General features: G+C 39.5%; 1 protein-coding gene across 1 annotated transcript in view; it reads right to left on the reverse strand.

Annotated features, from left to right (window-relative positions):
- atp2c1 (ATPase secretory pathway Ca2+ transporting 1) overlaps nucleotides 1–9,733 on the reverse strand; it is an 80,706-nt gene extending 70,973 nt beyond the window's left edge. Inside the window, exon 1 of the mRNA XM_050046323.1 lies at nucleotides 9,641–9,733. Within this exon, the coding sequence (XP_049902280.1) occupies nucleotides 9,641–9,664 (24 nt within the window). The 5' untranslated portion in view covers nucleotides 9,665–9,733. The remainder of the gene's footprint in view (nucleotides 1–9,640) is intronic.
- Between the last annotated feature and the right edge of the window lie 2,996 nt (nucleotides 9,734–12,729).

Consider the following 12,729-nt stretch of genomic DNA (forward strand, 5'->3'; position numbering starts at 1 on the left):
AAATGTGTCCATTTGGGGAAAAAACAACAATAAGTAAAAGGAAACGTTCACATTTGAGAAACTGAAATCATCATGTTTGGATGTTTTACTTGATAAACAAATAACTGATTATCACAATTTTCTGTTGACGGACTTCAATATATTGTTTCTTTGAATGTTTTGGAACTGAGTTCTATAGCAACAGATGGTCAATTGAAGACAGAGCATAATTATGTTATTATCTTATTACATGATGATTCCACAGAAACAAAATTAATTACACTGTTGAACCATGGAGTGGCCACATTTCAAAGAGCGTAGTCCTTAAACACTCAAACACAAGACAATGGGTCTCTGGATCACTGAATCCCATGTGACCTCGCCTGACCTCTGACCTCCATGTAAAGAGAGAAACAGCAGAGCTAAAACGATTAGCCAATCGACAGAAAAATTAATTGCACACTATTTTGATGATTGATTAATAATTCAAATTAGGAAATCTTTCTTGTTCCTGTCTCTAAATTATGAATATTCTCTGCTCTCCTTTGTCTTTTGTGACAATAAACTAAAGATATTTAGGTTTCGGACTGTTAGTTGAAAAACAACAAAAGATTTGTGACGGCTATTTTTCATTATTTTCCGACATTTAATAGAACAAACAAAAGCCCCTTTTACACTACCAGATTTTCTGCGAATGTTGGGCCGTTTTGCCGGCAAGCTGCGAGCGTTAAGACACACAGAGCCGGATTGGCGAGTTGATCCGAGGTGCCCAATTTTCAAGCATTTTTGAATGAGAGTTCTTGCAGGTGCATTTTCTCTGTTGCTGTCAGGATGTTGTTACGTTTACCTGCTTGTATTGAATCTGTTATTCCCTCTGCTATTCCTCTTAAATTCTCTATCTTTTAATCTCCATCAAAGATCATCAATAGTCTATTAACTTTTATTTATTATTTATAGATTACTTTATTCAATTGAACTCCTTGAAATATTTTATATTTTTGATTTTTATTTATTACTCATCTATGTATGTGTCTACATGTTACTGTATGTTATAGTATGTGTGCAAGGCGAGCTGGTCAAACAAATCGCCCCTGGTGGGATTAATAAAGTTGTCTGAATCTGAATCTGAACCTGAGACTCCTGAAACCATTGAGAAGTGATGATCCACAGAGAGAAGACGTCTCACTCTGTGGGAACCACAAAAGCACTCCGCTCACTTGCAGTTGTACTGTGGTTTTACAGGGTGGAGCTCCTTTAAACTCAAACAATCATCGGCAGAGTACCAGACAAAGCTTGGGGAGTGTCTATTTTCATACCATCATACTTAATAACTAAAAACACAAACCATGACAGCTGAGTTGCTGCTGATATAAGTCACCATAGCTCGGATGACTCAGACAAGTCTTGCTGGGTTTAAATACCTGTGGCCCGTGGAATAATGAATACATAAGATAATTACTGGAGGAAACAATGATGTTGCCAGTAGGGATGCACAATATTGCGCTTTTTGCCCATGTTCGATATTACAACTCATTTGGCCAGTAACTGATACCTGAACCTGGAGGTACCAGAAGCTCAAAACAAGAGTCATTGCAACACCGAAAAAAGATTAACATGGGTGCAACCCACATACTCAGCTCTGCTGCTCATCCCACAAATGCATGTTCCTTACAAATGTGGCACCATTTAAAAAGGGAAATAAAAAGGCTTTCCAACAGTATAATTATAATAATATTTCCTTACTTTTTTGTGCTTAGTTTTTATGCTTGTACCCCTGTTTATATTTATTTGTATATGTAATTTAATTTACGTAGGCCTACTTATGTAACACCCTGGTTTAAGACCATGTAACCTATTTGTTTTTCAGTCTGATTTATCTGCAGGAAAATAATAATTCATAGCCTTTTGATTTACTTTGTGGTGGTTTAAGAAATTTGATGTAAGATGGAACAGAACTTGTTTTTAAAGCCACGATGAAGACCTGCAGTGGTTGAAACATGTTGGCTCTTTAAATGATTTAGCCCCTACAATAAAAGCTTTAATACTTTACTGTTGTTTTATTGATTTTATTATCTTATGTTGTTGACATCAACCTGCAGAAGGGAATAAAGATGGAAATTAGCCGTCGGCTATAATCTTGCATATTTACATGTATATGTTCATTAATATGTACTGTCCCTGTTTTAAATAAATAAACTCAAACTCAAACTTTCTTCCTGGTTTTCTATATTTGACAGGAGTGCCTGTCTGTGTATCCTGTTGTTTCCAATGAGGACCCGATCTATGTTTGATTATACAGAGCAACCAGTCGTCTCTATCTTGCTCTAAAAAAATTATATATATCAGTTTGTCATATTGGCAGAAGTCAGCATGTTGGCCGATTCCGGTATTTCATTTTAAAGCCAATATCAGTCCTGATGGTGCCAATATTGCGGCTGAATGGAAATGGTATGCAGGGCGTGGTGGCACAGTGGCAGCAGAATAAAACCATGTGGCTAATTAACGGCTTTCGTAGCTGGAAGCTCGAGGTAGTTTTATGTGGCAAGCACTCCCAAACAGGGAGTACAATACCTACAATACATCACCTCAATACAGCGTCTTCATAGCAGTTCAATAGAAAGAGGAGTGTCTGTATTTTTATATTGAAAACATACCTTTGGGATTTCTAAATACCCTGGCAGGGTTCCTGAGGCATTTATTTGTGGCAGGCCGCCATGATTAAAATATCTGCCGCCACATTTTGATTAATCATTCACAAACTGCCGCTAAAGGAACTGTGCTGCATTCAAGGAGTTTAGTTACTCTCCTGCGTCCTGTTTTTACTTTAGATATCTGCTTTATTTTACTGTTTCATTTCATATTTTTAATTTGGGAACTCCTCTAACCCAAGTTCACACACACACACACACACACACACACACACACACACACGCACACACACGCACACACACGCACACACACGCACACACACACACACACACACACACACAAATTTACTTCTAAAGCATTTCTGATAAAATGAGCAGAACACTTCTGGACATGTGGAGCCATCTTGTCAATACGGACTTGATTTGAGACAGTGCAAAGTCCCAATATCTCCTCCTCAGTGGTTATAATGGAGCGTATTATTACAAAGAGGAGCTGATTCATCACACTGACCAGTGGGTAAATATCACAGCTGGGTGGTCAGTCAGTCTGAGACATGGAGGGAATCTGCTCCTACTCTAGGCGCCCGACATAAAAACAGACTGCTTCATAAAACAGGAAGCAGGTCGTTTTTTCTCAGCTGGGAAAAATCAAACCTAACGACACAGTAAAGTCCAGACAAGTGAAGTTTTTTAGGACCCTTATCGTTTACTAGTTTATATTTTTTGGCAGTGTACATATTTTGGATTTGCACCTTGAAGGATATCACATATTTTCACTCCTTCCTCCTTTGTACTGCATCTGCTGCAGAACAGTTTCCCTCGGGATAGAAGTAGATCAATAGAGTTTATCTCATCTTATTTCACATCACAAAAAACCTACGTCTGTCGTGTGTCTTTTGCTTCGAATCTTTGATTGTCCCGAGCCAGCAACAATCTGCGACCACCAGTTTAATCCAGAGTGAAACTAAACCTGGAGGATTTTATATCGACAGTCTTACAGAGTGGTACGGTCCCACCATCTGTCTGGAGTGAGTTGAGACAATATGCTGGGTGTGTTTGAGGCTGCTGGACTTAATATTTGTTAACGCTGTTTAAACAAACTGCTGAAATCACACCGCAGCTCACTGTGATGCCACCGCTGCTGCTGCTGCATCCACTCAAACACCGACAGCAGTGTTACTCTGAAATCTGGGGCAGCTTTACTGTAGTCACATGCTGTAAAGTTGATCTCATCTTTGTTCGGTAAATCCAGCAGTTCTTCACTATAGTTTTACGTTGTCTAGTGTGTTCACAGGGTCATATGTCTGAGCTGTGTATGTAGAGCCTTACCTCAACCTCAATGGTCAATATTAAATCAACCTATCAGTGGTTTATTTCAGTGACTTCACTGTCACAGTTTGTTTCTGTTTCATTTTAGATCAAACTCCAGGGCTGCAGAAGAATAGGAAAAAGGGAAATTACATTGTATGTCTTTTCTGAAACGCTTTTCCCTGACCTCGATGGAAAAAGCCACGAGGTCAAGGAGAATTCGTAAGGACATACAGTAGGAAAGGACAACCGCAGTGCAAAGAGAAACCAACTGCACTTACACTGGTCTACATAATGATGTGGCTGCAGATGTTACTGACGTGAGTCTGCTGTGGTGAAACTACACCGTTCTGCTTCATGTTCATCTTAGATATTTCACCCCTTGAATTTCCATTGGAAAATCTATGTGAAATGTATGTAACGCAATTATGGAAAACAGTAGTTTCTAATAAATCTCAAATATTTTGCAAACTTTTACATTCATACATGTAAATTTGCTTAGGTAAAACCTCACTTTTATGTTTTCAAGAAAGAAATGGAGCATTTATATTAAGACAATAACAAGACCTGTGAGACTGTGCTCTCAGTGTAATGTTTTCATTCATGTTACTTTATATTTATTTAAGTTGATCTTCGGCATGTTTTGTGTTGCTTTATTTCATTTCAATTTATGTGTTGACAGTAATATATGTAAATATTATTAAGGATGGGCATTTTACATAATTCTCACAATTAATTACCCGCATTAAATTATTATCAAGTACTCGATTTCTGGCCAAAAAAACCCCAACATAACATAAGACTAGGGTCCGAAGTGAACACTTAGGTGAAACTGCGGGTAATGTAGGGATGCACGATAATATCGGTACATCATGAGAATCGGCCAACATGCTTTGTCTTATTACATCACACATCGAAAAGTACTGTATTTCCTGTCTCCATCTGCTGGTAGGCCGTCACAATATGAGTATGCATGTATAATATGACAATTCCACTAGAGAAGAGACTTGATGATCACTAAAATTAGGTGGGAAAAAAGCAAATAAATCTATATCGATATCTATTATCAGCCGAATAACATGTTACATATTGGCATATCGGATATTGACAAAAAAATCAAAGATCATGCATCCCTAAATGTAATGTTTTCATTCATGTTACTTTCTTTTTATTTAAGCTGATGTTTTGTGTTACTTTATTTTATTTCAATTCATGTGTACCCAGTATTATATACGTTATTCAGTATGGGCATTTTAAATCATTTCCATATTTGAGTACTCACATTAAATTATTATCAATTACTTGATTTCTCATAAAAAAAAATAAATAAATAAATTTAAAAAAAAACCTAATGAAAGAAAAGGTTCCAAAATGAACGCCCAGACTACACTGGGACTACACAGACTGCAGAGATCAGCTACGATGTGCGAGTTTAACGTTACGTAGCCTGCACTGCATGTTTAGTTTACTTTGTCAAAATACTTCCAAACATCCCTCATCTTTCATCTTTCTGTCCGTAACATCAGATTGAGTGATGTTTGACTGAAAACACTGCGGTTGCACTGATCTGTCATTTTTGCTTTATAGATCTGTGAAGATATTCATAGACAACAAAATGAAACTTTTAATATAGGACAGTGTCAATGTACTTGACATCAGAATTTAATACTACAGTACTCATGCCCATCCATACTGTGTCTGTTTAAACTGAAGTGTTTAATTTCTATTACTAACTGATTTCGGTTTGATGCCTGAAATAAGGTCGGTGGTTAACACAAGCTGAAGAGACGGTCACGTTTTGTTCTACCACATAAAATATGTCAGCAGATGTCAAACTAAACACCGCTTTACAGCCTCGTTGTGGTGACGTGGTGTAGTTTGTTTACAGCCTAATGTTACCTTTTTACCTCAGGCGATTGCATTGAGGCCTCAAAAGTCACAAAAGTCATGTTTATTTGTGAAGATTATGTTGCTGAACAAAGCGTGTATGATAAACATTTGTTTGTAAAGAGCTAATTCTGTGCAATAATCCAAAATACAACAGTAAAACCCCATAGGCTTTTTGACACAGGAACCAGGAAGACGTAATTTCCAGGGCGACCTGCAGAAAAACATCATCCCAAAAGCACTCTACTCCAACAGCTCTCATCATGACTGCCACTTAGATATGTCTGGGTCACTTTTAACCTTCCAACCCAAAAAACACTGATCCATCACAGCCCAGTTTAATAAAATACCAGGAATCACTTCACTCAGAGGTTATCGAATCTCTTACCAAATGTTTAATCTCTCGTCATCTCCAGCAACAAAGTACAAAAACATTTAGCAGCTAATCATTTTTAGCTGCCGCTGACATCACACTGACAGCGTAGAGCTGCAGGTAATTAATGTATGCTAATTTTATCAGTATCTTGACCAAGTCCAGAATTACACTTCAGCCGGGTTTATCTGCTCTCTGCACGCTTTTGTCTGCACTCAGCCAACCATTGTGAGGATGCGAAACAACACCCTGAAGCATCACCACAGGGTCACAACAGGACTTCTGGAGTTCAACAGATGATCAGCTGATCACCTTCAGTTTCAGGTGTCTGAATTTTCCTGGGAATTCATATCAAATCAATAATCAAAGCTTGGCTCTAAACCAGGACCTCTGTCATTTGGATCAAGCAACTATTGTTGTAGCTGTTTCAGTCAGCACGCCTGTTTCAACGTTGAAATTTTAGTAAACATTTACTACGTTGTGCTGCTCGTCTCGTCTCAATACAGAGCGTCCTCATTCAGAGAAAAGGCTGCTGAATCCCTAAAGTAAACACAGTGGTAGTAGCGTCATATTCGGATTCAAATAACCATTCAACTCTTGCACCGCAGCTTCTAACCTTTAATTAAGCTGCCAATCAAAAGTGCAGTGATTCTGAATTCTCGCCCAATTAATAAACAGATCTGAATTATTTACATTACGTCACATGACAGCTGAACCTGATGGACGCCATCAGGGATTCAAAAGGATTCTCATCGATTCTTCTCGAACTCCAGGCTGGCTTGTGTAAAGCTCTAGAGGATTCTTTACTCTCTTATCCTGAGCACAGTATGTCATTATTACAGCTCAGTAGGGGATCCTTTCTGTTTCTTTCAGATAGACCTACACTGGGAACCACTGGTTATACTGTTGTTTACCATCTCTCCTGCAGTAAGGGCTATTTTAAGAGACATAAAAACTATAATTGGGACACCAAAAGTATTATTTCACTCTGAAACAGTTTTGGCCCCACAAGAAGAATTGCATGATTTAAACTTTCACTTAATCGATGTCCCCACGATGTTGGCAGAAGATTCCAAACTTTAAAAAGTTAATGTGCGTCAGAAAATATTAGATAAGTCTTTATTGATCCCCAGAGGGAAAATTAAGGTGTTGCAGGACCACAAAGACAGAAGAAAGCACATAGAAACAGAGAAGTCCAAAACGAGAAATGAGAATAAATAAAATAAGTGGTAGATACAACTAGTATGACAGGAGAACTAAAAAAAAGAACTATACAAGAGCAATTGAGGACAAGTTCATGAGGTAAAGTGAGAAGTGTGATTGATGAGTGTCTTTAATTACGAGCTTTTCTAGATAAAATAATAACAATAATGTTATCTGTAGGGCTGGGTTAAAATAATCGACTCCTCCGATTCAAATCAATCTTCACTTGAATGTTCTGTTATCGATTTCTAAAATCCGAGATCGATCTTTTAACATTCACTTTTTCCTGCATATGTGTGAAGCTTTGACACTGTTAATCTCGCTGGTAGTTAATGGTCCGCAGCGCTAAATGACTAACAACCAGCTCTTTTGCCGGTGACATAAGCCCCTTTTACACTGCCAGATTTTCTGCGAATGTTGGGCTGTTTTGTCGGCAAGCTGCGAGCGTTTAGACACACAGAGCCGGACTGGCGAGTTGATCCGAGGTGCCCAATTTTCCGCCTTGTAGGGTAGACATATTGGTGGAACCCTTTTAGTTTAAACAGACCAAGGCGGCCTTCCGCCATGGGAGGGGCTGTTGAAGACTTGTGGGAGGAGCTGTTGATGACGCCGCACGTGCGAGCCACTGGCGGTGGACTAACAGGAAACAGCTGATAGCAGGAATTAGCGAGCAGCTAGTAGCAAGAGGGAAACACAAACCTGAAAGACACTGTAAAGATGAGCAACTGGGGAGACAAGGAATTGTGCGCCCTCCTTGTCCTCGCAAACGAAGAGGCCATTAACCGTCAGATGACCGGGACGGTGAAGGACGGGCCGACTTACGACTGACCAGCCGCAGCTTCCCTCCCACGTCACTGTTTACGTCACACGCTGAGCTACACGTTTTGTTACTTGCTCACGCCCCCCATTGCCCCGAAAAAGGCGCATTCTGTATAAACAAAAGTAGGTAGGCGGCATTTTGCTGCACTCCCCGATTTTGTTTTTATATGGCCAATGCTGAAAAAAGACTGATTGGGCTTTGCTGCAAATTTGCACAACTCCTGTCTAAAAAGGGCTATAAACTATTGTTGGATTTCCAAATTTCTGACAGTCCTTGAACACATTATGTGAGACAAACTTCCATCAAGAAAAAACATCAACAAAAACAAATCTAAGTTTAAAATATTAATATTTCAGCAAAATCACTTTATTCAACATCTCATTTGAAATTCAGCTAAAAATAAACAGTTTGCATGAACTAACCAGCGTGACAAGAGTGAAACACCGAGGCTTTTTTCAACTCCAGGATAAATTTCAAATATCAGAAGGGTAAGTTTTAAAAATCTAATTATTGATTTTATGATGGAGGGAGGGTCATGCACTCAGGAAAGCTCAAGGTAAAAATATCTGTAGCTGCAGGAAGGGTCACCCAAAAAAGCAACCCCTGCTCTGTTAAGTTAAGAACACTCCCTTACATGATTTACATGGTATAATTTACATTAAAACTTAAAGCATATTTGCTTCATACTCTACATGATAAATCAGACACGTTTAAATTAAACCTAGAAGACTAACACAGCCCAGATAAGTAGAGAGGAGCATCTTTTCTGTTTCATGTCATAGAATTTCAGGTTGTATTATTTCATACCATTATGTCATGTTGACATGAAGCTAGCTGTGAGAAGAAAACAATAAGCTAATTGAAATTCACCTGCAATCCCTGAGCTGGTTTCAGTGATAAGACAAACGCATCGTTGCTGTAATAATCCCACCGATAGTATAACCTTCACTATCACGGCATCACACACTCACACACACACCTACAGGACGTTTATGTTCATGTTAGCCACGGTTAGCTTGTTAGCTACCACCGCTGCCGGCTAGCTAACAGGTTCGATGAGCCATAACAAGAGCGAGCAGAGAGAAAGCCCGAAACTGGGCACCTTAACTCGGCCAACAACACCAACACACCCCGCCGACTCGTCCACCACCATGTCAACAAACAACAACGTCTAGTCACCGGCTAACATTAGCGTCGCCCCGGTGACAGCAGCAGGCTAACAGCAGAGTAACGTTACAAGCTCCACTCCGGGAGGTAAACTACCCAACAAACCTGCCGCCCGGCTGCCTCCCATCGCGGCGGGGCTCCTAACTCCACAGGTATCGGTGTTACAGATGTCGTTGTTCCGTGAACAGTGATCCGGAGTCGGTCCTTTAACGCGTCACAATTTTATAAATCAAAGTCAGTAACTGTTAAACTTACCAGCAGCTCCCGTTTCTTCAGCATCTTCCGTGAAATCCCACCGCGGAGCGATTTTGTGACAGAACAGAGTCCACTATGACAGGCTCACTGACGCTTCCGGGTAACCTTTCAATATAAAAGCATTTTGTTTACTTACAAGGTGTGCCGGAAATGATGGAGGTTTTTTTTTAATCCTTCTTCTTCTTCTTCTTCTTCTTCTTCTTCTTCTTCTTCTTCTTCTTCTTCTCATTATTATTATTATTATTATTATCATTTGGCACATTAACTACTATTTTCCCTTCTATTTTAGATTTTAAACCTTATTTTTTATCTGTTAATTTATTCATTTATTTATCTTAATGAGTCTATATTTTTGCCCTATCATCATCATTCTTTTATTTGTATTTATTAATTTTAAAAAAAAATAATTTTCTATCCTTTTGATCTTACTCTCATTTGCCTTTACCATGACATTTGTGTGTTTAATTTTCATGGCTTTGCCCTCTATTTTTTCTGTTTTATCCAATTTGATCTTGCCTCTGTTTTGCCTGACTTTTTGTTGTTATTTGCCCCTGAGTATTCCGCTTTTTGCTTTGTTTGTCAAAGCCCTTTGTAAACTCTGTTTTTAAAGGTGCTATACAAATAAAGTTATTATTATTATTATTATTCCCAGGTCAAGAAAGGTCATGAGCTCCCCTGTTCACCTGAGCTAACGTTACCAGGTGACACATACACGTGACATCCCTCTTCCCAAAAACAACAAGCTGCAGATTGCAGCACTTGCAGATAGCAAGTGGAGAAACAGTCACTGCTTTATAAATTAGGCCTACTTTAATTTTTCTTGTCACGGGAAAAAAGGAACTCTAGCAGGACTGCAAGAGAGATAAGTGTCAACTTTTCTAAACTCTTACTGTTTTGAATTATGATCCTTGTCTTCGGTCTTTTTTCTTTTTTTTTTTTTTTTCTTTACTTTAATGTTTCTTGAGTTTTAGTTTGTGTATACAACCACAAGTAGGCTATTATAATAACTTACCAGAAAGGCAAAGAGATGTCCATTTTTAACTAAAAGGGTGTGTGCGTATACAGGATCTTGAAATTCATAAGCCAGTTAGTCAAAATGTTTTTTTCCACTGACTCATAAATCATCTAGTTCTTATATTTACTCGTACATTTTTTCATTTTTTTCCCCCATAGTATAAATCTCTAGTATCCAACCATTGTTTTCTTGGTTCCAGGTTCAGTCTTGTGCTAGTTCCTTGTTATCAATCAATCAATCAATTTTATTTATAAAGCCCAATATCACAAATCACAATTTGCCTCACAGGGCTTTACAGCATACGACATCCCTCTGTCCTTATGACCCTCGCAGCGGATCAGGAAAAACTCCCCAAAAAACCCTTTAACGGGGAAAAAAAAAGTAGAAACCTCAGGAAGAGCAACTGCTGAGNTATTGTTATGTGGCTGAAAGACATTTCCTCATATACAGCACCAGAATAAGGAGCTACACGGGAAATACTTCACAGTCTGTTGTGGGTTAGATATGTTTCATATGTGCACATTAACATGTGTGCAGACATGTGTAACTGAATTTTATTAATATTTGATGCCATTACTTTTAATATGGCCCTTGGTCTGGTGGTGGGGGCCCTATCTTGTGGAATTATTACTTATTTTAATTTTCAAATCTGTGTTTTCTTTTGCAGACCGCTCTGTGTTTGGAAAAAAACATCAATGAATAAATATACATTTTTAAAGAATGGTCTCGAGCTGATGGATCAAATCAGTCACGTTTTAAATGACAATTTCTACGCTTTTAATTTGAAGGCAAACCGTCTAACTTCCTGTTATGTTCCGGGTCACTTCACGGAGCGTTTAGGTTCAGACCGACGGTGGCTGTCATGTGCTGTTGGGGCCAGAAAGTTCCTTTTGATCCAAACAAAGATCGTGTGTGAAGGACAAGATGACTTAGTAATGGAAAACGTGACAACATCCGCTCAGCAGTCAGACAGACTAATACTGATCATTGACACATCCATCCATCCATTTTCTAACCGCTTATCCTCTTGTCCTCCTCCTGTCTCACGTGTGTCCAAAAGGTAACCTGGAGGTCACCTGGATGGGATGGGAGGCAGGACATGAGCTCTCTATTGAATTCATGTTGAAGGAAAAAAGCCTCACGCCAATTTTTTCCTCCAACATGAATCCTATTATACGTCACCTAAAAGGGGGTGACCCCCCTGCAGGTTGAAGTAAAGGGCTTGGAGATTACTTTGCCAGAGCTGGAAAAGAACCTGCAGATGGCGTTACCTTTTCTCTGTGGTGTCATAAGGTGACGTGTAAAGGTGCAGACTGTATGATCAATTTCTGGTTGTTCTTGATACAAAGAAACCAGAACCAGCTCTGCACAGCCCCAGAATTCAACGAGGTCCTTGAAAACTGCCTTGTCCAGGCTTTTAAAAGCTTCCAGGGTGATATCAAAATCACCTCCCTGGACTTCGGCCCATATCTTCTTGGACAGGCGGTCGATGATGATATGGGGGTCGTTCAACTTAATGTTGACCTTAGCTTTCCTGTAGACCCGCGTAACCAGCTTTTCAACAAGAATTTGGACAGAGAGTTTGTTTTTCTCTGTCTGCAAATCCCTGTCTGGTGTTACATGCAGCACAGGTTCAGCACCTGTCTCAGGTACACTGAGTGCTGGTGCTGGTGCTGCTGCTGGTTCTAGTGCTGGTGCTGGTGTGGCTCTGTCCTCTGATCCCTCTAATATCTGCACAGGAAGAGAGTACCAAGACAGCTTGGTGCTCTCTTCTTGGGCAGATGTTAGGTCAAAGCTCACACTGTCATCATCCTCAGGGTCGACAACCGTCAGATCTGCACACGTTGTTTTGCGACATAAACTGACGCTGCCCATGAATGATGTTATCATGGAGCTAGCGTGCTTGACCATGTCAGTCAGTCTGTGAGTCTGCAACCTAAACCGACTCTTCTTGTCCCGGCCTGTGCAGATGGAGGAGTTGATGCTCTTGAAAATCTCCTCAGACATCATCTTGGTAAGGCTCTGAGAGCTGACACCTGGATCCTGAACATTGACGCCCAGAGCCTGAGCAAAA

The sequence above is a fragment of the Epinephelus moara genome, chromosome 6, assembly GCF_006386435.1.
Source record: "Epinephelus moara isolate mb chromosome 6, YSFRI_EMoa_1.0, whole genome shotgun sequence".
In the NCBI taxonomy this organism is placed as follows: domain Eukaryota; kingdom Metazoa; phylum Chordata; class Actinopteri; order Perciformes; family Serranidae; genus Epinephelus; species Epinephelus moara.